Consider the following 25586-nt stretch of genomic DNA (forward strand, 5'->3'; position numbering starts at 1 on the left):
CCGCGGGTACAGCAACATTGACGCTGTCTGCCAACTTCCCCGGTGCGGGTGGGAACTACCCCGCGCAGCTCGGGTGGACTGTCCCGGGAGTGGTACCAGGAGGCTATCACTCGAAGGTCGTGCCAGCCACTGCTTTGAATGCCACAGACCTGACGTATTCGCTGGTGCTCGACGCGTTGCCCCCCGGGACGGCGTACTCGGCGCGCGTGAGCGCGTGCAACTCGATCGGATGCAATGCTCCAACAATGGCGACGCCGTTGACGCTGGCCCCGCCGAAGCAGAAGCCCGCGCAGCCTCGCGACGTCGCGCTCTTTGCCGATAGTGCGTCTACTCTTCGAGTCCGGTGGCGACACCCGTCGAGCGATGGAGGAGACGTGATCACGCACTACCGTATTGAATGGGACCCACAGCCTACGTTCGACTCGGGAGACGACGCAACTGGAGAAACCTCTTGGGGAAGCTCGCTCGGCTATGAGCGGAAGCCGGTGGTAAACCCTGGCGTTGACTGTCTGCTGACTCCGTGTGAAGCCGTCATCGGGACGCTTGAGCGCGGTACGCCGTACTACGTCCGCGTCTACGCCTACAACTCGTTTGGCTACTCGCGGGAGGCGGCTTATCCTGTCATGCCAGGCTTCGGGGTGCCCACGACCCTTCCTGACCCTCCAGTCGAAGTGTTAGTGCTGCCTTCCATGGATCGAGGACTCGTCGTGTCTTTCAACACCTCAAGCGACAGCTTCGACGACGGCGGCGCCGACGTCACGCAATACCAGATTGAATGGGACGCGATGGACATCGATGCAGTGGTCCCGGGAATGCTGGACGGCGTCTCGAAAGGGTGGACGGCCGCCGTGATCTCGACTAATGTGATCAACCAAGTGCTATTTGCTGAGTACACGACGCAACTGCTGCTACTATCTGCGACTGCCTACGACGTCCTCGGATCTTTCCGCTTAGCCTTCCTGGACTCTGTCACGCCTAGCTTGCCGTGGGATATCTCGGCTGGCGCTTTGACCGATGCACTGGAGGCGCTGCCGACTGTAGGCCAAGTGAACGTGCGTCGGGTCGCTGCTGGCTTCGGCTTCGCGTGGTTCGTGACGTTCCTGACGGCGCCTTTCAGGGCTGATACTTCCATTGGAGGCGGAGTCTTTGGTAGCGTTCCTCTGCTCCAAGTCTCAGTTGACAGCAGCCAGCTCCTGTCACAGTTCAGTGCGTCTCAAACGGCGACTGCATCCACGTCGTTGACAGGAACAGGAGCCACCCTCGCGTCCGCGACTGTCATCCAGGCGTTCAACGGCTTCGAGCAACAAGTGGTGAAGGTGTTCACGACTGCAGGGACACTAGGCGGCTTCTTCCGACTTGAGTACGACCACCAACAGACTGGCCCTCTACCAGCCAATGCCACCGCCACAACGGTCAAGCAGGCCCTGGTGCAGATCAATGACGAGGACGACTTGGTCGGAGACATTGACGTGTACAAGCGTCAAAGCGCCACACCCGTGGGGTTTGTCTACACGATCGTGTACAAGTCGCGTCTGGGCTCAAACCTGCCGCCGGTGACCTGTATCGGTACCGACCTCACGAGCTCCGTCACGACCGCGACGACGTCGTGCACGAACACGCGCGCTCATGGCGGCGGTCTTCCTGCTATGAACAGCGACTTGTACGGCGTTGCGGTCGTAAACACGACTGACCTGACTATTGATGGCGACGGAATGACGCACTACGACGTGCTGGACCTGCAGCCTGGTATCGGCTACCACGTGCGTGTTTCAGCGTGGAATGGAGTGGGTAACGTGTTCGGTGAGACTCGAGCTTCGACGCCAGCTCGGTACGTGGTTCAAATCCCCCCGAACGTGCCTCGAAATGTGAACGTTGAGCCCCGGTCTCCCAGCGCGTTGCTGGTATCGTGGACCCAGCCGCTCAGCACAGGAGGGTCTCCAATCTCGAGCTACACCGTTCAGTTTGCTGCGCGCCGAGGTATAGCGGAGCAGCAACTCATCAAGGCCGACAGCTCTCTGGGCGATTTATCGCAGCGGCGACTGCAGTTGACACTTCGAATTGGGGACAAAACGGGATCAGCTTCGGTGCGTGGCAACGCTTCAAGCGACGACCTGCGCAACGCCCTCTCTTCTGCACTGAGCGCCCCCGGAGTGATCGCTGGTGTGAGTCGTAACAGCGTCGGCATCTTCGATGGATATGGCTACGAGTGGGTCGTCACCTTTAGCGACTCAATCGGCGACGTACCTCTCATTACGATTGTTGAGCAGCAGTATGACAGCTCGAATCGGTCTCCTGAGTTTGTGTCGGCTGTAGCTCTGAGCGTGACCGAGTTGGTGCAAGGCAGTGTCGACGGCAGCAGCATGACGTCGGACGCTATCACTACTGTGGTGGTTGTGCCGCAGCATGAGGTCCAGCGTGTTTTCATCTACACCGGATCACCTGTTGATCTAGGCGGATCGGTGATGCTGAGAGTTGGTGGCGAGTCGACTCCAGCGATTGCGGTCGACGCTACAGCAGACGATGTGCGCGTTGCGCTGGAGGGGCTGTCGACAGTCGGTGAGGTGCTTGTGACGGTGACAGGGGAGATTATCGAGCGATCGACCTATCCGGCAATGCGGTACGGAGTGTATTGGGACGTGACGTTCGTCAGCTTAGCGGAAGATTTGCCTCTGCTGGCCGTGAGAACCGACTCGACTCTTCCGTTCACTCCCAGTGCGTGTGGTGGATCGTTGTCAGGCATCACGCCATGTGTGGAGGTGGTAGAGCTCGTGCAGGGCGGGCTGCCCACGCAAACCATACTGAGTGGACTTAGCAATACCACGAACTATATCGTGCGCATTGCAGCGTCTAACGAGAAGTTCACCAGCCCATTTGTGACTGCGCCTGGAGCTGTGCAGCCGGCTGCGAGGACTCCATTGGAGGTCCAAAGTGCTCTGGTAGCGCCTCTATCCGCCACGACGCTCGGTGCTTCCTGGAAGGCGCCCCTCTTCAATGGGGAAGCGCGTGTGGTGCACTACAAGGTTCAATGGGACGTGAGTGCGAGTTTCGACCTCCAGAGTATCTTCGCGGGCTCGGATGTCGTACTGGCGGACGATGGAGACACGTCTTTTGACTATACGATCACGGGGCTAAGCTCAACCATGGACTATTTTGTGTCTGTTGTGGCTTACAACGCGCGCGGCTACGGTGTTCCAGTGACAGCGGCGCCAGTGGATGTCCACGAACGCGTCACACACATCACAGTACAGGGAACTTCCCTGGTCGAGTCGACTTTGGCTACCGAGACTTTCACGCTCGCCTTTGCCAATTATCCTACCAAGGCAACCACGTCCATCGCGGTGATCGCAAGTGCGCTGGAGATGCAGCGCGCGTTGCAGCGCCTTGCCGTTGTTGGAGTGCTGTCGGTGAAGCGGTCGGACTATTCAAAGGGCCCTACGGCCACACCATACGACGACAGTGGGGTGAACACGCAGAACAACTTTGTGCTGGTGTGGAGTATCACATTCCGATCGGCGTCGATCGATGGAGTGCGCGCCAGTCAACTGGGTGCGCTGACAGCGACACACACTGGACCAAGCACACTCACTATTGCAGATGTGGTGACGCCCATTGAAGATGGTTCATTGTCGATTCGCCCGCGGTTTGTGTCGGCTACGGGCCCGCGAGACGTACGCGTTTCAATAGTTCAGGCTGCGTCACTTGGTGTGAGTTGGCTGCCGTCTTCGGCGCCTTCGACTACGAAGTATCTCGTGGAATGGAGCTCAGCGCCTGATTTCGCGTCATGCCGTGCAGGGTCCATTAGCAGTGGCGGTACGAGGACGGACTACGCCACCGCTGCAGCGAACTCGCAGGTCGTAGCTGCTTCCTCTATCGGCGCGGACGGCCGAATAGCGTATACGATTGGAAGCTTGCCTGCTAATACCAAGCAGTACGTCCGCGTATCGGCTTACAACGGCAACTACGGTTCCCCGATACTCGGACAAATCTTGACGGTGAGTACGCCTGCAACGCCGGAGGATGCGGCAGTGGTGTCTGTAGCAGCAGGCGTTAAGAGCGTGAGCCCACGGGCGCTACCTCCATACCGACCGACGTCCGTGACGATGCAAGTGAGCTCTGTCGATCAGCCGACGCTGCTCGAAGTGAACTTTGTCCAGCCGACGAAGGACGCGTTGGGGTTCACGGCAGACAACGGTGGCGCTGCGATCACGCACTACCGTCTGAGTTGGTGGGAGGCCTCGGCGAGTCCGAATGCTCAGTCGGTGACTTCCTACGACGTGCGGATGGTGGACCCAACTGGAGGTCCGCTGACGTGCTCGTCGGCAGCGTGTATGTTCCGGCTAGGAGCTGAAGTGCAGTCGCTGTCGTTGACTACCCCGTCGACTGGGTCCTTCCGGTTGGTGCTATCAAACTCGGCGTTCACGCAGTCGGTTTGTGCTGGATGTTCGCTGTCCTTCGCTTTCCCAGCCGGAAACAGCGGCACCATCGACTACACCGGTTCGGCTACGAATTTGCAGTCGGTGCTGGGCACGAACACCCGCTTCATGGTGGACAAGCCCAATGCTGGCTGCGTGTTCGAAGTAGCGGCAGCAAGTACGCTGCCGACCAACAAGCTGCCGGTGTGGTTCGTGTCTGCTGCAAATGGCGCAACCACTTGTCCTCTGGGAACGGGTTCGTACTCGGTTCATGTCGAGCCGATGACAGCGTGCATTCCAGCTACGACGAACGCGGCAGCGTTGGCCTCTGCGGTATCGGTCTTGGTGAATAATGATGGTGTCGCCGTCTCCCTCGACGTCGAAGCTGGCAGCATCAACCACTTCCGTATTACCTTCACCGGCTCGAGCGCTACCGGAGCGTCAGGTAGCTCCGCTGCTCACGTAGCTGACGTCGCTCAGCTCGAAGTCGTCGCGACAGATGCCACTGGAGGGTGCGCGGATGTTTCAGGCAACGTTTGGACGAGCACAGAGCTGAACGGGGGCATGCTCAAGCCCGGCGTGCCATACGCAGTGCAGGTTGCAGCACTTAACTCTGTGGGCCTTGGGGCTCCACTTCGTGCCACTGCGTTGTGCCACGACGTACCGTGCGCTGCTGGCACTGCGGCTCTAGCTCCTGCAGCACCACCGCTTGCACCCATCGCCGTGACGGTGGCGAGCGATCGCGCCGATCGTACGGCGCTGAATGTTGTCTGGAAAGCCCCGACTTCTTCCAATGGAGCTCCTATCACGCAGTATCTTGTGGAGTACTCAACTGCAGCATTTGGATCGCAACCGTTGCTGTGCTCGGGCTGCGTGACGGCGCTCACAGCTGGAACAGCCACGCTGCCACCGACACTCACGCTCAACTCGAACACTGTTGTTTTGACGAGCGGACAATTGGTGGTGCTCAGCAGTGTGTCCCCTTCGTGCATCCTCACAGTGAGTACGGATCCAACGACGTTCATCAACACGGCGTGGACTGGAAGTCGAATGGTTTACAACCTGGAGAGACGTCATGGCTGCGACGCTTTCTCCGCCCAGGCCGTTAACCTGAAGGCGTTGTATGACTCCACTTCGGACGGATCTGTCGTGGTCTTACCAAGCGCTGACGGAAGCGATCCGCAGACGACGAAGCTCAGGTCTCTGACTGCAAATACTCAGTACACCGTTCGCGTTCGAGCCCAGAACCGTGAAGGCTACGGCGCGACTCAAATCGCTACTTTCATCTGCGAATCGGGTATCGAGGCTTGTAAAGCCGCGGGGACGGTGGCAGTCACGCGACAACTGCCTGTGGCTCCGACGCTCACAGTGCCGACTCAACTGCTGGGGGCAGGTGTCGTTGGAGCGACCTCCAACGCGTTGGGGTTCACGAAAGACACGCTGACTGTGGCGTTCAGCGACCCGAACGGCTGGTCGGGCCTGGAGATTGTCGACTGGTTCCGGGTCGAATGGGACGCACGCGCGGACTTCTTGTCGTCGAGCAAACAGATCGCAATCGTGACGCCGTCAGCCACTAAGACTCCTTCACTCTGGTTAACCCGTCAACTTTGCTCGAGCTGCATCACTGACCTAGTGACTGCGACGAACGTCCTCTCTGTCAGAGGAGGCGTGGGGCTTACACTGGGTCTCGCTGCGGATGACTGGGTCATGGTCGGCGCTGGATCAATCTCTTGCCAGTTCCAGATCGCGTCCACGGCGCCTACAGCATCGACAATCACGGTTGCAGCGGGCCACGGGTGTGCGGACTTCACTGGTAAAACGCTGGCACTCGCCGCGCAGGAGACGTACGTCCACCGACTCACTACAGGTCTCACAATGGGAGTCACGACGCACGTGAGGGTGACAGCGCACAACTCTCTGGGCTACGGCCAACCGAGTGACAGCGTCGCGCTCGCTCCAATCACTTCAAGCGACCCGCCGCCATATCCCAGTGTCATCTTGTCCGCTTTAACTCGCGCGGATGAGGACGACCCAGACACGCGCGTAAGCGCACTCCGAGTGCGGTTCCCTCCTCCGACGATATCTCTCCCGACCGATGTGAACGGCGACGGCGGGTCGCCTGTGACACGGTATCTCGTCGAGTGGATCGACACGACCGAGTTCGCCAACACAGTCCCTCAGATCCAAACGGTCAGCACGGCGTCGGACTCGAGCGGCAGTGTGGCAGGCTCGTTCCGACTCACGCTGGACACGACAACCTGCTTGAACTGCCAGATCCAAGGCGCATTCAGCACCTCGGCCTTGAGCGCGTCGATTTCCGACACCGACATGGCGCAAGAGCTCCGCAACCTGCCTAACGTCGGTGACGTGGCCGTCACGCGCGACAACTGCGCGACCAAGAACCAGTGCACGTGGTCGATCACGTTCTTGAGCGAATTGGGCGCTGTGCCGGCGTTGACGTACACGAGTCGGCTTTACGCCGCGGGTGGGAAGGTGACAGTCACTGTGACGGCAGGAACTCCGGTCCCGAGTCTGTCTGGAGCGACGTACTGCCCTACGACAACGGGGAGCGGCAGGACGTTCTGTGGGAAGATCAACAACGTCGATGCGACCACGCCGGTCCCGTACGAGTATGTTATCAAGGGGCTCGCTCCTGGTACGACGTACTACGTTCGAGTAGCAGCCTACAACGCGCTGGGGTACGGATCTCGGCGAGTTACGGCTCCAACAGCATTTACTGTGCCTTACGAATCTCCTACACCCCCAAGATCCCCCTTCAACGTTGCGGCTGCTCCCATTCTAACCCTTGCTGGGCCTACGTCTCTCCTCGTGAGCTACGCTCCTCCTGAATTCGATGGAGGGGCTCAAGTCACGGGGTATGTCATCGAGTGGGATCTGTCTCCAGAGTTCGACAGCGGAGCGAACGGTGACGCGCTCGGACAAGTGACAATAGCTGCTGGTCCGTTGGAGGCGGCAAGCGATGGAGCCTTCCGCTATACCATCAGCGGATTGGTCACGGGTCAGTGGACCTACGTTCGCCTGTTTGCGTTGAATGGCAAGGTCGGCACTGGTGAGCCAGTGCTGACCCAGCCTGCGCGCGAAATGCCACGCCGGAAGCCCGCTGCCCCGAGTGCAATCACCGCTGCCAACGACCCTGCCGCTCAACCTCCGGGCACGGCGCTGTTGGTCTCCTGGCCGGAAGCGGCTGTCGATGTCTTTGAGTACCACGTGGAATGGTACCAGCAAGCGGTAACAGAGCCGCTGTTCGGAGCACCGGTGGTCCAGACTGTGTCAACTACAGGTTCGATCACTGCAGGGTTCTTCTCCTTGTCGTTTGGCGACGGCAGCGACTTGTATCCATGGAGGCTTCTGCCTGGCACTGTGAGCGTGGAGCATGGCGCTGCATACCTCAAGACAAGTGAAGACCTGACCGGACTTCTTGTAGCAGGCGACGTGGTGTATCTCAACAGCCAAGCTTACTTGGTGTCGGCGACAGGAACCTTTACTGCGTCTCAGCTGCCTCTAGCCGACGCAACGGGATTCCAAAGCGTTGGGATATTAGCGAGTGCGCTCGGTTCGACCGCGGCAACGTACGCAGGAGACACGGTGACGGGAGTGCAGCTATATACCCAATGGCGCACGACGCCGTTGCCGATGGACGTCACTCCGTCCAGTATGCAGGAGGCGCTGGAGCTGCTGCCGAGCGTCGGGTTGGTCCGCGTCGAGCGCATGTCGACTGGCACTGCCAACAACTACGTGTGGACCATCACCTTCACTTCGCAGGTGCCACGATCAAGTCCCGCCTTCCCGTTGCTCGTGGCAAACGACCGGCTACTCACCAGTACGAATGCTGATGCCAATGCTGCTGTCGCGAGTATCTCCGCTGGCCAGGCTCCCGTGGCTTTCGGCTCTGCGGTTGTGAATGTAACCGATACGTCAGTCGACGACGGCCTCCTCAAGTACAGCATCCGGCGCCTCGACACCGGGACGATCTACTTTGTCCGCGTAGCTGCTGTGAACGAACGCGGGGTGGGCGCCTTCACCTCAGCGTCCGCGTTAGGTGTCGCGCCCACGAGGTCTCCGCTCGCGCTGAATAATGCCGTGGTCGGCGCATTATCCCCTCAGCTACTGGATCTGTCGTTTGACCAGGTGGACACTTCAGGCGGACTAGGAGTGGACGGATACCGCGTCGAAGCAGCACTCAGCCCTAAGTTTGCAGACTCCTCTATGGTCGTCCAGGATTTACCACCGACCACGAAGTACGCGCGCGTGACGACTGCAGCCCATACTGGCCCGTTCACGGCTGGGAGCACGTTCACACTCGCGGCTGTGGACGCCAAGTCCTTCCACGGCTCCATGGTCAACCAAATCGACGCGTTGGCATCCGCACAAGCGCTTGAGGCTGGCGCCGCCTTCCTCGTGCGACTCAAGCCAGACAGTACGCAGGGCTACGGAGCTGACCAGCTGCATTGGAAGTTTTCTCGTGGAGAGCTGGTGCGGATCCGCAACGAGAGAGCGAGCGTGTGTCTCGACGGTAGCGTGGCTTGGCAACTGCGAGACACGACGACGGGGCTCAATAGCGTTGCGTATGATCCCACCACCCCGACCATCACGCTGTCTACGGCGCTTACTGGGAACCTGCTCACGGCAATTGTCGCGGGCACGCAGATCTCGGTTGGAGCCGCTGCTAACGGACCCTCGCACCCTGCCGCCTGCCACGCAGTGGTGACCAAAGTGCACGCAGACAAGCTGAATCTGGACATCGCGCACTCATGCCTCAATCCAGGCACCAAGCTAGGCAGCAGACTCGCAGTCTTCGTGGTCAAGGGGGTGGCGGCTATCACCAGCACTGCATTCGATGCCAATACCAACACCATCACGCTGTCTGCACCGCTTGCCAACCGCCTGGTTGATGTGGTCGTCACAGACACCCAAATCTCGGTCGGCAGCACGCCGGAAGACGCTGGTTCCTGCCGTGCCAAGGTGAACGCAGCGACGACTACGACGCTGCAGCTGATGACCCCCCTCTGCGCCGAAGCGGCAGCCAAGCTCAATGCTGGTAAACCCATTTACCTGCACCGCGGACCAGCGCTGCTTCCGCTATGCGAGCCCAATGATCCTTGGACTCCGCTCAGCGCGTCAAGCATCGCAGCTTTGGTCGCTAGGCTGGATGCATCTGGAGGTCGCGAGCCTTTGCCGCTCTTCCGCAGTGATTCGGCTGTGAGTGTCGCGACGGAGCTTGGCACCGTTGGGAACAGCGCAGAGGTGACGCTCGTGACTCCGATGACTATTAGCTGTGGAGACTACGTCCGACTAGGCCGCGTCTCGAGCGCTGATGGAGTTGGCGATGAAGAGCTCGAGGCGCTCGCTACCTTCCGCGTGCGAGGCAAGTGTGGTTCCAGCAGTTGTGACTGTGTGCGGGCTTCTGCTACTTCGCGGTTGCAGCTCGGAAGTCTTGCTGACCCTACCATCGCTGTCAGCCTATCTCCGAGACTAGATCTACTGCACGGAGGCGCTACCCGCGAGATCCAGCGCATTGTATTGACCGTGACGGGGGCTACTGTCGCGTACAACGTCGGCGGCTTCCGCATCCAATTCGGGGACGAAGTGAGCTCGCTGACGCTTGGTACAGGCGGGGACGGCGGAGCTTCGCTCAACGACGACGTCGGCTGCCTCGTGTGGGCGTCAGGTCCGTTGTCAAGCGATGCCTCTCGGGACATGCTGACGCTCGAGCGTGAGCTCGAGAACTTTGCTGCAATCGATGACGTCCGCGTCAAGCAGACGCTTACCGTGACTGCTGGCGTCCGAGTGACTGTCGAGTACACGGTGGAGTTCATGGGCGTGCAAGTGCGCGGCAAGATGCCCAGACTTCAGATTCTGGACGTGGGTACGAACGGCTGCAGCGCGTTCGTCGGCGGTACGGCTAATGCTCAGCCCGTGACGCGGGACCAGGACAGCTTTGTGACTGTGTACCAGGCGCCCACAACACCTCCAATCCCATTCGACGCCAGCGACGAAGACGTCAAAGCTGCGCTCGAGACGTTGAGCGTTGTGAGCAATGCGGACGTGGATCGGCAGGTGAACAAACACGGCTACGACTGGCGCGTGACGTTCGTGGAGTTCCCAGCGCCTTCGAGGCAGATGGAAGCAAGCGTCTTCCCTGCGTTGGCAGTGAATGGCTACGCGTTGCAGGCTGTGCAGTCGCCGCAGGTCAGCGTCACTCCCTTCCAGCGTATCGAGCTTGACACGAAGTCACTCGCGAGTGGAGGTGGAGTGTCGATCTACACGCGCGTGCGCGCCCATAACGCTATTGGATGGGGAGTTGCGTCGATCCCTACGCCCGCATCGCTTCAGCTAGCGGAACAGCCGCCGGACCCTGTGCGACTTGCTCGAGCGGACGTGTTATCAGCGTCGCAGGTGCTTGTGCAATGGGACGCCCCCGCTCACGACGGCGGAGAACCGGTGACCGAGTTCCGCGTCGAGTGGTGGCTGCACACTGCGAGCCCAACCGCTGCCAAGACGTTTGCTGTGGTTCATGCGCTTGAAGCGGCTTCACAAAGCGTGACGGATGATGTTGCTACCATTACCGTATCTGCTCCGACAGTGGGGACGAATACGTACCTGTCTGGCACATTCCGAGTGGGTTTCGACGGCCAGTGGAGTGACGAGCTGCCGTACGACGTATCAACTGTGGACATGCGCACGGCAATCGCTGCGTTGCCAACGATTGAGGACGTTCTTGTGAGCCGCGAGTTGACGGCAGGGGGCTACACTTGGCTCGTGACCTTCTTGCAGCGGAGATACGGCGGCAACCAGCACAAGCGATGGCGATCAGCTCTCGCTACGCAGTCTCCCTTCGGCTACAAGCTCGAGGTTTTGGGAACAAATCTGCTAGCCTGCACGAGCGCAGAGCTGACTACGTGCGTGCCGCACCTCTCGACCACCATCGCAGCGCGTGCTGCTGTGGACTCCATCCCGGAGTTCCAGTCGCTGGTGTGTATCTCGACCGGCAACGCGGCAGTCACAGCTGCCATGACGTTCAAGCTTCAGCTGCTGGGAGCTCAAACCACGGTTATCCCGGGCACAGCGGACGCTAACGCGCTAGCAAGCGCGATCACGGCGCTCGGTGTTGTGGGAAAAGTTAACGTCCGCTTCCGAGACTCAACTCAAGCTACAGTGTGCTCCGCCAGTGCGACCGCAAAGGGTGTTACCATCGAGTTCATCACAGCTCAGGGAGACATTTCCCCGATCACTGTGGTGGCCCCCACCGGCGTTGGAGTCACGATCAAGGAGCAACGCAAGGGTCGAGCTCAGCTACACGTGGGTCGGCTACCATTCGCCTACGTGATCGACGGTCTCTCTGCTGGGACGTATCACGCGCGAGTCGCTGCGTACAACAGCGTCGGCTTCGGCCCGTTCCAGGAAGCCACAGACTCGAGCGGGTTGCTGTTAGTGTCACGTCCTCCCTTGGCGCCGCGGTCCCTCCGCGTGAAGGCAAAGATGATTGATTACTCGCATGGCATGCTGGTGGTTTGGACTGCGCCACGCAGCGCTGACGGCAACACGAACCAGTACCGAGTTGAATGGGACTTTGGTGCTGGGTTTTCGAGTCAATGTGGAGAGAACGTCGAGACGCAGACGGTGGTGGTGAGCAATGCGGCTGCGAATGCTGCCAACAACAAGTTCGCTCTGCTGACGGACAGTGCTGCGAACGGAGGGGCTGCGGTGGGTTGCGTAGCCCCGACGAGCCTGACAAGTACGCTGCTGACTCCGCTTCAAGCGCTCGGTGGAGCGTACACTGGCGCAACCGTTGCGGTGCAAGGCGACGACTCAGCCACGTACGATTACGGCCGAACGTTCACCATGACGTTCCCTCAAACGGTGACGACCCCGGCTGTAGGCTACGACGTTGTCGAGAACCAAGCTGTGGCGACGTCTCCGGTCGGTATCCCCTTGTTGTACTGGAACGCTGGCGACCAAAGCTGCACGGCCACTCCTCCCGATTCAGTAGTGGTCCAGCGCGCAACCTACGGACCGGGACTGGATGGGAAGCGTGGTCAGGGACGTATTGGAGTCGACGCCAACGGATTGGTGACCAGCAACGAGTGCGCGGCCGCGTTGGCAGCTCCAATCGCGAGACAAACGCTGAGCGCCTCGACTGCATTGGCCAACGCGCTCAGCCCCAGCATCCTGAATCTGGCGGCCATGAGCGGCGTGTTCGAGAGCTCCGACCTCGCAAGACCGGCGTTGTGCGAGTCGTGCGCGCAGAAGCTGACAGTCAGCGGAGTGTTGACAGCCACGATGCCGCTGTCATCGGTATTGAGCAGGGGAGACTACTTCGTTGTCGCCGACTCCCCCACGACAAGCACCACGACCTCGACACTTCGCTGCGTCATGAAGGTTGCGAATATCGTGGACGGAGCGTCGAGCAGCACGATCGACGTAGACGCCAACGACCCTGGTCGTGGCGCGTGCTTGCTTCCTGCGACCTATGAGGCCAAGGCCTGGCGTATCTCCAAGTTTGAGCTCCGAGCGCACACGATCCACGACCTGGTACCAGGACGAGAGTACGCCGTGCGGGTCGTCGCTAGCAGCAGCACTTTGGGAGAAGGCCCCGCACTTGCCACAGCCACCACGGTCACCGCAGCATAGAAGGTGATTGATTTCCCTGGTGGTTGTTTTTACGAAGTATTTGTTCTAGTGTTGTGTATTTGCATATTTCTCACAGTAGTATACGATTCTTTATTACTTCAGCTGCTTTCCACTACACCGCCTTCTCCAAAGCAGAACAGTAATTCTATCTCTTAATGAGGATAACCGAGCAACCAAGCGTGGATCAAAAGTGTTTGCTCCTTTCGAAGTATTACGTGCATTATCGGTCTCTAACTCTTGCAAATAAGTATTGCTTAGGTATTCACTTCCTCGTCATCAAGAACTTCGTGCTCGTCAGCGAGCAACGGCACGTCTGCGTTGCTCAAAAATCGATCATCGATTGTGTCGCGGCAACAACGGCAATCGATATACTCGGCCCCTTCTGAAGGTGCGCCAGTATGATGAACTCTGCAATAACGATCCTCGACGGCATTCTCATGCTCCATTCCCCGTCGCCGGGCGAAGAGCAGTGACGCATTTATAGGGACGACGTAATCCGCGACTAGCTCGCGAACGTGTGGCACCTCAAACTGGATCTGGACCTCACCTACATCGAATTCCGGAGCAGAAGGTGCTCCACTATCTTGCTTGGAAGTAGCATCGCTCCTGGTTTCACCACTGCAATGGTGGACAGCGATTGGAGTCTGGTGCAGCATTCGCAGCACAATGGCAACGTTCGCGACCTCCCAGCCGAAGTGGTGCATTACAACAGTTCGCCAAGAAGTCACGTCCACCGCCTCCATCTCACTCTGTGAAGCAGCAAAGGCACATAATACTCCGCGAACAATCATCAGTTCGGCCAAGAGTGTGCTGCACATGGCTACACTCTTCAGACACGAAATGCTCAACACCGGCAGTCTGGAAGAGCTCTTCTGTGACGATTCTTCACCATCCAACGCACTCCATTGATGCCGACGTCGATATCTCCACAGAAATTTGACTGCCTGTCCCCAGTACTTCAGCATCAGCAGTCCCAACGTCGTCCAGATCACCGCCGTGTAGCCAAAAGTCAACCACTGGGGCACCATTAACCCCCGAGCATCTCGCTCTGCCCTTCCAACAGCCACAAGAGTCACCAACGCCACAAGTGACATGCAGTAAGCCACAAATACAGCAGAGAGGATTCCATTATCGCCGCTTGATGTGGCTCCGGGCCACCGTCGTCGGAACACCAGACGCACTGCGAACAGCACAATGTAGCCATTTAGCGCCGCCACAGCGACACTGGGCATGTCGAGCAGCCAGAATGTAGCCACCTTAACCGGGATCTCCATTTTCTCCACGTCCTCCATTGCAGTTAGTGCGAAAAACGCCGCGCGGAGCAGCAGAAGTAGCCATGTTGCTCCGTACAGTGGGCGGTGGAATCCTCGACCCAGATTGAAGCTCCGAGGCTGCAGACGCGCGCGCCGCTCGAGCGCGCGCACTGCGAGCAGCCCCCGTCCTATGGGGACGCAGAGCTGAAGGCAGAGCGCCCCACAGCCCAGTTGCCAGAGCATCAGGAGCGAAGCGAAGAGGGGCGTCGAGGGGACGCGGCGATGAAGTGAAGAGCACTTTTCGAGGAATCGCGATTGATACCTTTGCTCCCATGAAAATGACTTGGCGTTTGTATCTACACCAGCTGTTCACTAAGTTGTATTTTCGCCAATGGTGGTACAGAATGATCGGGACCACTTCAACTTGCCGTTCATTTACAGTTAAAGAGTGTATCGAGCATCGAGAACACTCGATGCTGCCGTTGGAATTGGCCAGAAGCAGTGTTGGAGCTCGTGTCTCGTGTTACCGGGGCGACGGGGCTCAGAATCCCCAAGCTTTGGCCTCCTCTGTTGACTCCGCCCAGACTCATTCTCCAATTGACCAAGTCGAGAGCAACCGAGCAAGCGAGAACCAACCAAGACTGAGAGCGAGATGTTTTCTTCGTGGGATCTGGTGCGCCCGACGCTGTGGCACCCCATGTCGATGCTGGAGCTGTCAATGATGGACACCAACACACTGCCGCAGCTGTCGATGAGCATGCGCAACGTGCCCGGCGTGAGCTCGGACGAAGAGTTTTTCAAGGACCTCCCCACGACGGACCAGCAGCAGCAGCAGAAGAAGAAGAAGGAGGAAAAGGCGGCGGCGGAGGAGGAGAACCAACGCGCCTTCTCGTCCTACTCGTTCAGCAGCTCGTCGGTTGTGGACGAGGAAGGCCGCAAGGTCATGAGTACGCGCCGCCGCTACGAGGACTCGACCGGGCGACTGAAGGCAGAGCACGAGCGGGAGGTGCTCGGCAAGCGTCTAAAGACCATCTGGAACCGCAAGAACGCGCAGGACGATGGCGAACACCACACGATCTGCTCGCAGGGCACGCCCGACGAGTTTGAGAAGCTCTGGAGCCAGACGGCGTTCGGCAAGGCCCATGAGAAGAAGAGCAAGGAGCTCAAGCAGTCGGGCGAAGCCGAGCAGCAGCCGCAGCACAAGCAGGTGGAGAGCGCGCCCACGAGCAAGTCTGCCTGAGTTGACTATCAACAGTCCCAGTGGCGGCAAGCCCAAGGATGTGCGTGCGACTTTTCCTATTGAGTTTTGAGTCGACTGCAGCCTAGTAATGGTTCGGAGAATTCGGTAGTGGAGATACCTTCACGTAGCTGTAGTCGCGCCAACTAAACATGCCAGTAAAAACAAATACTTCTAATGAGTGTTGCCATTGCATTTAACGTTACTTGAGGATGTCCTTGACAACACCCTCCAGAAGCTTCTTGATGCTTGGCATGGCGATTTTCATCTTGAGCTTGAAGAGTTTGTCCTTCACCTTGGTCACCGCCGTCAGCATCGCGCGTTCCTCCGTTAGCGCTAGCTCCTTGTTCTGCGTCGACGCGTGACCTTTGTGAACTCGCAGAAACCTCTGCTCTCCGACGGCGGGGCCTGCCACGTTCAGCGAGTCGATGGAGTTCTTGACCTCGACAGCATTGGTGCTAGCAAGGAGAGTGACGATAGTCGCGAGAACGACACTGGAAAGCCGCATTGTGGTCCGAATCGGCGAATTGAGGAGTGAGGGAGATCGGCGGCGGGCGGAGTCTTTTGTCTCGACAACTTCGTTGGATGCAGATGGCGCGAGAGCCGTTTCTGCTGCAGACTTGCTGACTTGGCCAGACAGGTACCGTAAACGCTCAAGAGCATTTCAGGATCTGTTGACATGTGAGCAAATCGTTACTTCGTAGTGCAGTTACTGCCCTGCCCTGCAGTAACTGCACTACGAAATAACGATTGCCCTGCAGTAACCTAATCAGAAGTAGAAACCTTACCTGTACCTCCGTAACCTCAACCCACCTTCAGACCTCCCAACTTCCCCGACTCTCGGCCTAACCTGCGTAACTATCATGCTTTGCATAAATAGCCCATCTTTAAAGGTGCCGCGTACTGCGTACAGTACGCGGCGTTCATGCAGGCTCGCAGACCTCGCTCGGACGTCTAATCCAGAACTGGTCACCAGGAGCGATCTCTACAGCCGAATTTGCGCGATGAACGAGCACCGCCCCCCTGACGAAGTGCTGAATAGCGCCTCGCACACGCCGATGGCGTCTGTCCCTCAAAATCGCAGTCCACACACTATCGCCCGTGAGAGTTGGAACGCTACAGGATGTGATTTTCGCTGAGCTGTTTCTACCAACACGCGCCAAACAAAGAGAAGCCGAAGGTTAGACACCGTGTTCTCTTCCGATTCGGATGCCGCCAGTGAGTCGCAGGTTCAAGAGGTCCAGCAGCGCTCGGTACCCAGGGTTGACGCAACGCCTGCGCAACAAGCTTCGGACGGCGGTGATAGAGGTACTTTGGTCGCCATGACGCCTGCGCAACGAGCGGTGGACGTCGGTGCTAGCGGTAATTCGACTGCTACGACGCTAACAGCTCCTCCACCACTATGGCAGACCCCAGTCTACGAAACGGTAATGGCAGTACCGTCTCACAAACAGGTTGGCATGAGTAAATTAAAATTCGAAAGCCTGAACACTGGCAGTTTATTGTGCTTGTGGCTCACTACCGGTTCTGGAATATCGATGATAAAAACCTGAAGAACGAGCACACTGCGTATGCATATTGCACAAGGTGCAAACGATCGGTTCGATTCGGCAAGGGAAACAGCGGTGTTGAGAGGCACATGAGCAACTACCACGCAGCAGCGCTCGCAAATTACGGCAAAGAGGACGATGTGGATGAGAATAGCCTTGAGCCGCAGCCCGAAGTTCAATCCCGACAGCTTCGTGAAGTTAGCCCCGAGCAGCAGAAGGAGGTGTACGTGCTTCTTGCGCGTTGGATAGCAGCCCATTTTTGCCCGCTTCTCTTGGTTGAAGACAAAGGCTTTATTACGTTCATCAAGTTCATCACGAGCGCGTCGGTGAGCATCTCGACGTCCACGAGCGCTTCCGCGTCCTTCAGCACGTCCACGTCCTTGACCATCTCGATGTCCACGAGCGCGTTGGCGTCCACGAGCGTGTCGCCTTCTCGAGCACTTCGGCGTCCACGAGCGCTTCCGCGTCCGTCAGCAGGTCGACGTCCTTGAGCATCGCGACGTCCTCGAGCAGATCGGCTTTCTACAGCGAGTCGGCAGCTACGAGCGCGTCGGCGTTCACGTGCACGTCGACGTCCTGGTGTTCACGGGTGTTGGTGTCCAGGCGTTTGTGTGTTCGTGTAAGCTCATATAATTTTTATATGGAGTTTTGTATGTGGGAGGTTAGCGAGGTTAGTGAGGTGAGACCAACCTTACCTTAACCCGCGGGAGGTTGAAGGTGAGGAAGGTAAGGTTGACAGGACTAACCAGAAGCAAGACCACCAAGGTACGTAGAATTGTTCGGTGTTGGCATCACACAAAAATCTGCAAGTTCGCAAATACAGGAATAAGTATTCAGACTGCATTCCGAATACAGAGCAACATGTAAATCCGCCGTATCAGCTCTCTTCGCAGGTAACTTAGTCACTCTCTGCTTTCCTCCCAAACGCAAGGCCAAACGCTTGGCGATCCATCGAGATTGTGCAGAAAGCGTTTGCCATGATGAGACAGATTACATGGAAGTGCAAGAAAAGATGATGTTCTGTGAAGTGTCGATGATGCTCATGTCGGTGCCGGTCCAGTACCCACAACCTGGTGTTAACGAGAATTTGTTCGTTCTCGGACAGCACAGTTCTCGAAAAGTATGGCAGTGCATGTGCATTGAGTACATTGTTAAACAAACGTTTCGTGTTGTACGTGCCTTCATGGTCACGTCGCCGCACGCAGGAAAGGGTACGACGGCAGCAGATACCGACTCATTTCGTGAGCCGATAGAGCCTTTAGATCGGGTGCAATGCGCGCGAGCGAGGCACAGGACGGCCGCTTCTGCAGGATTGGACAGTGCTCCATAGCCTGCCGCACAATGCGCGAGTACACGAACAGCTGCGCTTCGTCGGAGTGCTGCAGTACTGTCACACACTGGTGCATTGAGGTTGCACCCGTGGTTTCCGCTTGGCAACACGGCACAGTATGTCCGACAAAGCGGCAAAGGAGTCCGCCCTCTTCATTCACCCGCTCCTCGCGTCGATTTCGAGTGAGATCGAAGTGGAAAAGGTGCCGGGATAAGCCGAACTGCTGCGCCAGATCCACTGCAAAACCCCATGTAGCTAGCATCAACATCGTGTACGGCTTGGTGGCGACGCCCGTTGGTACGAGTAGCTTCTCCTCTGGTGAGATCATCGTCATCAGTCGGCCTTGCATCGTCCCGAGGGTGAAACGCAACGCTTTCGAGTCGTTGAGGAACGCCCCCAACGCGGCCACCTGCACGTCGTACAACAACGCGAAGAGCCCAGGCGACCAGCGAAATGTATCGCGCGCGTACTCGGAGTGGAGACTGTCGAAGAGGTCTCGAGTCCATTGCACGACTTGGTCACTCAAGTCACCGTGGAGTACCCCGTCTTCCGAGGTGTTGGAGCTCGTGGTATTGAGCAATCGAATAGCATCCAGCAGCATAGGGACTACCGCTGTGTGTCGAATGCCCATGAGGGACCCTCGCGTCTTGCCGTCAGTGCTCGTAAGCAACTTCTGGTACGACGTGTCTGCGTATTCGAGCGTTGCCCGCATGGCACTCGTTGGATTGGCGCACCACGCTTCTAAGAACCTTGATGCCTTAAGAGCGTACTGCTTGTCACCCGTTATTCGCCACGCTAAGGACAGCGCAGTGGTGTTGTACGCCATCTCTCGAATTAAATCGCCGTCATTCAGCGGCCCATCCTTATGATCGAAGTAGTTCGCGAAAACCCGGGGGTCACGCTCTGAATCCAGGGACTCGTTACTGGTCACCGTCCAGGACTCCGATACCTCCATGGCACGATTGGCGTCGTCCAAAAGACTAGAAATGGCTTGCTTGCCTTCCTCGGTACTGGATTGCTGTGTGTAATTTTTTAGAAGAGCTTCGTCGTAAACGAGAAGATTGTCCGGGCTATAGTGGAAGAGCTCGAGCATCACGCGCTCCTCCAGCTTATCCAGCGCGTTGATCACGCCCTTTGCCCGGCGTATTTCACGGCCGTATCCTGCCTCGGCAGTGTTCGCCTCCATATCTGACTCCAGGCCAGAATACAAGCGGATCACGTACCCGGTACTGGGTACTGCATCAATTCCGGTAACGTCCCTGGATAGATTGGCAAAAGTGCGCTGCTGTTCCCACGAGCTCCACCCCCAGCCGTTCCACACACCACTCACCTGCAGTCTGATAAGCAGAGCCGCCTTGTCCCGCTGTCCATAGCGAAGCTGTTCGTCAAAGCGCTCGACGCTGTCGTTCCGGAAGATAATCTGCGGTTCCTCCCACGGATCAACCTTGAAACCAGGCGAGAAGATGACGTCGTTCTCCTCCGTCAGCCGATCCATGAACGACATGAAGTACTTTTGATCGGGTGCCGCGTTGTCGAGATCTCGTTTGATCTGCCCCCACGCCTCCTGGGTCAGGAAGCATGTCTGATCCCATGGCAGCAGCCACCTCGCTCCGCTCTGTCTAGCAATGTCCAGCATCACATTGCGCGCGACGTTGATGCCCAGCGCGTACCGGTTCTTGCTGGCGTAGATGGCGTTGATGTCCTGGTGCTTCGTCCACTCGTCGTCGTCCCTCGGGTCCTCGTGCACGCGGTCCACTCCGTGGTCCTCCACTACCACATTGAACGGAGCCTGCGCGTACTGCTCCAGCCGCAGCGGCAGCTCCGTGTACGGCGCGTCGAACTCCGCGAGCAGTTCGCGGAACTGCCGCGCCACGTGGTCATCCGCCAGGCGGTTGAGCACCCAGTGGGTCGCGACGTCCAGCTTCTCGTGCTCCAGGATGAAGCGCAGGTTCTGCAGCGCCCGCGAGGGGTCGTGGCGCGGCGGCAGCGCGTTGCCGATGGCGCGCACCAGCATGTACGTGGGGGGAGTCGCTCGCGGAGGCCGCGGACTGCGCAGCAACGGCCGCAGCGGGGCCTGCCCCAGCGACGACATGCGGTACGACAGCAGCCCCACGGACAGCACGCCCAGCGCCAGCAGCAGTGCCAGCCACCGGCGCACGCTGCACGCGCCACGCTCCGCCGCCAACATCCCCGACGCCGCCGCCGCCTTGAACCGCGGCATGGAAGTTTGCAATAATACTTATTTTAATATTAAAATATGGCTAACGTGGCTATGTCGTATGATGGGCCACTGGAACCTAGCCCTACTAAGATTCGACGTATGTGATTCGTCGAAAAAGATGTAGTATTATGTGCGGCACCTTAAAGATACCGACGAGATACTATCTTTTCGATACGATCTCTTGCTCGTCACTACACAGTACGATGTGGCAGCATTCCTGCATTCGCCGCGTCGCGCGCAGAGCTCGAGTTCCAAGCTCCCCCTCCGCTGCTACATCGCCATGAGCGCCAAGAAGTCGGTGATTGAGCTGCGCCACCCGTCGGGCTCGCGCGCCGAGGTGCAGCTGTACGGCGCGACCGTCACGGGCTTCTACGCGGCGCAGGAGCCCGAGCGCAACGTGCTGTTCCTGTCGCGCCAGGCGCTGCTGGACGGCAGCAAGCCCATCCGCGGCGGCATCCCGCTGGTCTTCCCCGTGTTCGGCGCCGCCGAGGGCTTCCCGAACCACGGCTTCGCGCGCGTGAACCACTGGAAGCTGAGCCAGCTGGACCAGACGGTGGGCGACGACCAGAGCCCCACGGTCGCCACCTTCGCGCTGGACGTGACGGAGGACATGAAGGCCATGTACCCGCACGACGTGGCGCTCGTGTACGAGGTCAAGCTGTTCGCCAACGCGCTGGCCACAGCGCTGCACGTGCAGAACAAGTCGGACCACGAGGTCGCCTTCCAGGCGCTGCTGCACACGTACCTGTCCGCGGACGACGTGCGCGACGGCGGCGTCGTGGTCGAGGGGCTCAAGGGCGTGGCGTACCACGACAAGGTGGCGGCCGCGCAGCAGACGGAGACGCGGGACGTGCTGGGCTTCGCCCAGGAGACGGACAGCGTCTACGCCAACGCGCCGTCGCCCGTTGTGGTCCGCATGAAGCGCGCGGGCGGCAAGGAGCAGGTCGTGACCGTGGAGAAGGAGGCCTTCATCAAGAGCGGCGCCTCGCAGGTCCCGCAGCCCAGCGACGTCGTGGTGTGGAACCCTTGGGTCGAGAAGAGCAAGGGCATGAGCGACTTCGCGGACGACGAGTACCCGACCATGCTCTGCGTCGAGCCCGGACGCGTCAGCGAGCAGCAGAAGCTGCCGGCCGGACAGACCTTCACGCTGCAGCAGGCCATCAAGCTGTCGGCACTCTAGGTCCGTGCTGTGTGGGACATGACGCGGGAGGCCACCTTGGTAGTGTAGCGCAGGGGCCTGCTATCGGAGCCGTCCACTTGCTTGCTTTTAACGGAGTTGATTGTCGTGAAGAAACGCGGTGTTGGAGTTGGTTCCTGCTGTCGGGTTTGGCCAGGATATGCGGGCTTCGACTGGGGGTTCTTCAAGCGAGGCTGATGAGGTATGTCACTGGGATTTGCAGTGTTGGTTGCAGTGTCTATTTCGGTGTGTCATTGTTCCCAGGTTCGCTTCAACTTGCTGACGAGCTACTTTTAGCGGAGCTCACAACTACGAAACCCCATGGGCAAGGCTTTCAAGGCTCTGATGGTATTTTTACTTGGCTCTGCTGGCACGTGCATCATTGCGGAAGAAGTGTGGATTGATAGCCATTGATAGACACCCCCCGCTACAAGAGCCTTGCTGCAGCCATGAGCTTGAGCGCGCGATCGCACTCGGCGTCGAGTCGGGGCTCGTCCAATAACCTGATCCATGGTGGCGGTGGTGGCTCTCGACGCTACCGTCGTGTTGCACATACGCCGCAGGTGGATGACACGCTCTTCGGTGAGAAGAACCAGCTACTCAAGAGCCGCAAGAATGACCGCACGCTCCAAGCTGGAAGGTAAGGACACGTACTTTGCGTTGTACCTATCTCCAAGTACTTGGTACTGACCATGACTCTTGTGGCAGGGACATTGTTGGAGCGCATCCAGGCGCTTCGTCGAACCAAGAAGGCGGTGGGCACGATGCAAAGTCGACTTTTGGAAGCCAGGTCGGAAGACGAGCAGGGAAGCGAGTAGTGACCAAGGCCCAACTCGTGGTGGTGCCTGAAGACGAACTCGAGCGCATCAGGGCCGAGACGAAAATCCTGACTCCGGCCGATATCGAGGCGCTGGAGGCCAAGCGAGAAGCCGATCAAGAGTATCAGCGATTGACGTCGAAGGCTCGCAAAGAGCACATGCTCAAGCTCAGCGAGGAAGCAGCACAACGAGCTCCGAAGAGCGAGATTGAGCAAATTTTCTCCGCTGAGAAGCACGAGATTCTGCGCCGTGCGCAAGTACTGAAAGACCAGATGCACGACAGCGTGAAGCTGATGAAGACGCTCGGCACTCGCGCGCAAGCCTTCACCATTCGTGATCAGCAGCTCAAGGTGAAGAAGGAGCTAGAAGAGGAGCACCACGTGTACGACGAGAAGATGAACACCTTGATGGAGATCGAGCGGCTTGAGAGCCTCAAGCGCCAAGAACACCGTGATGAGGTCAAGAAGCAGAAGCGATACGCAGATCGCAAGGTGCTGGAAGACCAGATCGAAGACCGTCGTCGCCAGCGTCAGAAGGAGAGCGAGATGATCGCCCAGGAAGCGCAGGAGATGTTGGCTAAGATTCAGCGTCAGCAAGAGGAGGCCGCGGAGAAAGAGAAAACCAAGGCTCTGCGCGCGCAGCGCTCAATGGAGGAGATCAAGAGGTTCAACGAGGACAACTTATTGAGGAAGCAGGAGGTGCAGCGCAAGATCAAGGAAGAGGAGGACCAGGTGCTAGCGTACCAAAAGAAGAAGGCCGACGATCTGCGGCGGCGTGAAGAAGAAGAGGCTCAGCGACGTCACGAAGCAGAGCTGCGTTGTGCCAAGCTACGCTCCATGCAGGAGAAGATGGCGAACGAGAAGGCTGAGCTCGATGAACTGCGTGCTAAACGCGCTGCAGAAGCTCGTGAACGGCAAGCGCGTGAAGCTGACTTGGCTTTGGCGAGGAAGCAGAAGGAAGAGATGGATGAGTTGCGGCGTGCTCGCAACGCTCAGGCTCTGCACCGTGAACGTGCTCGCGTGAAGGAGGCAACGCTCCAGCAGCGCGAGTACGAGTCGATCATGGTGCAGGTCGAGTCGGACAAGGCGCGCGTGAAGACGGAGGACGAGAAACGCAAGCTGGCCAGCATGGCGCACCGTCGTGTGCTGCAGTCGCAGATCGAAGAGAAGGAGCGTCTGAAGAAGCTCGCGTTCGTCAAGAAGCAGGAGGAGGGTCAAGCGCTGAAGGAGGAGTTCGCTCGAGAGCTGGAGAAGCTGGAGCGAATTCGTATGGAGGAGGTTGGCGAGCTGGTTGAAGCGGGTGTTAACCCGCTGTACCTGTCGGAGATGAAAGCGCTCGTCATTGAGAAGCAGATCCGGTAGACACCGACGCAATAAACCTTGATAACCAATTTCCTAAATGTTTCATGAAGCACGTACGGACGGCAACGTGCCCCACGGTGGGGCTGGTGGGGAGTTGAAACGTTGAGACAACTTGCCGTCTTCTCGCTTTTGGCTTGTCCAGCTGGACCATGTTAATAAAAGCACAACCGATGCCATTCCGTCCCGTAATACAGGTTTCTTTGGCTATAAACCAGCCCCGCACCTCATAGCTCTCCATAAAATCGACGTCACTTCTAGACCAGCTTTGTGGCGCACAAGTCCGAGATTTTATCATGAGGCTCTACACTGTGCTCGCGACGGCATTCTTTCTTCTTGCACTCGTCAACGTTGTTGCTGCGAACGCGGCTGGAGTTTCATCCGATACCACTCGATTGGCGGGGGAGAACAGCGTGGACAAGCGCCACCTCCGGAACCAGGAAACCTACGAGGATGGAGACGAACGCAAGGACGAGGAGAGAGGGTTCGTACGATTCTGGATCTGGGAAGGCAGCCTGGGGCTGTTTACCAGAAGTATCTGAAGTATTTCGAGGGGTTGAGCATGAGCGAGCGGCTAAAACACCCCAAGTACAAACGGTGGATGGCCTACAAAAAATACTTCAACAAAGGGAATCCGGTGGCTACTACTGCGTAGGTTGTGACAACCACGAGATGCGGCTTGTGGACTTCACCGACTGGGAATACTTGAGAAGAATTCCGCTGTTGGTGCCTAGAGCTAAATAGACGAAAACGTCGTTTGATTTACCGTCTTCAATTAATTCACTCTGTCTTCGGACAGTGCGACGTTCTCTCATCAAAGTTGGCTGTGCTGATCCATGTTCCCAGGCCTAGCAGCCGTGGCCTTCTGCAGCGAAAAGGCTACATGTAGCCGAATGCTTTATCTGGGCTCTATTTGCATCAATTGCGCTGGAAGCTTTCAGGACACCTGTAAGGTTCTGGTTGTGCTTGTTGTGTTGCGAGTAAAATGGAAACTGAATTGATGTCTTTGTCTGTTTGCTGCTATCCATCTACCCGAGGGCGCCCTCATGGCGCTCGGTCCTAAACATGAAGTGGTTGGCTGAGGCGTGCCGGAGCAGGAGCTTGCGCAACCGGTGAGTATGCAGACGACGACTTGGGCTCTCTGCGTGCGGACTCAACTGATGATGTGGTTGTGTTCTGCTCTTGCACGTGCAGATCATTACACTCCCCCCGACTTGAGCGAGTCCCGGCACCTTGAACGTTGAAGTCGCCGAAGTTGAAGTTGGTAGTACTGTAGACCCTCGATGTAAGGAACAGTACCGTGAAAACTCTGTTAAAGAGAATTCCACTAGGCCCGTGCCACTCGATTGCGTTGGCGAAGATCTTTTAGCAGCGCTTGCCAGTGGCTGACGTGTTTGATGTCGCGCTCGCGTTCCCACGTGTTCTCATGGTGAGGGAGCCCGTGCCACTTGACCAAGTACTCAGGTTGGCGGTTGAAGATGCGCTTCTTGATCAGAGCTTCGACAACGTGTAGTGGCTCGCCATCGTCGTCGAAAATCACGGGAGTCGACTTCGGGATCACACGGCCGACGAAGCGAT

The 25586-nt window shown here is 58.2% G+C and overlaps 7 protein-coding genes across 7 annotated transcripts; 5 read left to right on the forward strand and 2 right to left on the reverse strand.

The window, feature by feature from the left end:
* Positions 1 to 13834: 13834 nt before the first annotated feature.
* On the reverse strand, positions 13835 to 14560 carry PHYSODRAFT_433731 (hypothetical protein; the record flags this gene model as incomplete). The annotated part of the gene is made up of 1 exon (XM_009527384.1): positions 13835 to 14560. A coding segment is annotated over one exon (726 nt), but the record flags the coding sequence as incomplete, so codon positions are not given.
* Positions 14561 to 14941: 381 nt separating this feature from the next.
* Positions 14942 to 15634, forward strand: PHYSODRAFT_354502 (hypothetical protein). Its single transcript, XM_009527385.1, has one exon. The coding sequence runs from the start codon at positions 14970 to 14972 to the stop codon at positions 15555 to 15557; it is 588 nt and encodes a 195-aa protein (XP_009525680.1). The 5' UTR covers positions 14942 to 14969; the 3' UTR covers positions 15558 to 15634.
* Positions 15635 to 15756: 122 nt separating this feature from the next.
* On the reverse strand, positions 15757 to 16062 carry PHYSODRAFT_285815 (hypothetical protein; the record flags this gene model as incomplete). The annotated part of the gene is made up of 1 exon (XM_009527386.1): positions 15757 to 16062. The coding sequence occupies one exon, from the start codon at positions 16060 to 16062 to the stop codon at positions 15757 to 15759; it is 306 nt and encodes a 101-aa protein (XP_009525681.1).
* Positions 16063 to 16876: 814 nt separating this feature from the next.
* Positions 16877 to 17737, forward strand: PHYSODRAFT_330687 (hypothetical protein; the record flags this gene model as incomplete). The annotated part of the gene is made up of 3 exons (XM_009527387.1): positions 16877 to 16981; positions 17053 to 17526; positions 17561 to 17737. The coding sequence occupies 3 exons, from the start codon at positions 16877 to 16879 to the stop codon at positions 17735 to 17737; spliced, it is 756 nt and encodes a 251-aa protein (XP_009525682.1).
* A 3198-nt stretch (positions 17738 to 20935) lies between these two features.
* On the forward strand, positions 20936 to 21835 carry PHYSODRAFT_498345 (hypothetical protein; the record flags this gene model as incomplete). Its single annotated transcript, XM_009527388.1, has 1 exon — positions 20936 to 21835. One exon carries the CDS (start codon positions 20936 to 20938, stop codon positions 21833 to 21835), a length of 900 nt encoding a protein of 299 aa, XP_009525683.1.
* A 446-nt stretch (positions 21836 to 22281) lies between these two features.
* Positions 22282 to 24046, forward strand: PHYSODRAFT_544496 (hypothetical protein; the record flags this gene model as incomplete). The annotated part of the gene is made up of 3 exons (XM_009527389.1): positions 22282 to 22472; positions 22541 to 22587; positions 22639 to 24046. The coding sequence occupies 3 exons, from the start codon at positions 22282 to 22284 to the stop codon at positions 24009 to 24011; spliced, it is 1611 nt and encodes a 536-aa protein (XP_009525684.1). The 3' UTR covers positions 24012 to 24046.
* Positions 24047 to 24304: 258 nt separating this feature from the next.
* PHYSODRAFT_285817 (hypothetical protein) lies at positions 24305 to 24550 on the forward strand (the record flags this gene model as incomplete). The annotated part of the gene is made up of 1 exon (XM_009527390.1): positions 24305 to 24550. The coding sequence occupies one exon, from the start codon at positions 24305 to 24307 to the stop codon at positions 24548 to 24550; it is 246 nt and encodes an 81-aa protein (XP_009525685.1).
* Between the last annotated feature and the right edge of the window lie 1036 nt (positions 24551 to 25586).

The sequence above is a fragment of the Phytophthora sojae genome, assembly GCF_000149755.1.
Source record: "Phytophthora sojae unplaced genomic scaffold PHYSOscaffold_4, whole genome shotgun sequence".
In the NCBI taxonomy this organism is placed as follows: Eukaryota; Oomycota; class Peronosporomycetes; order Peronosporales; family Peronosporaceae; genus Phytophthora; species Phytophthora sojae.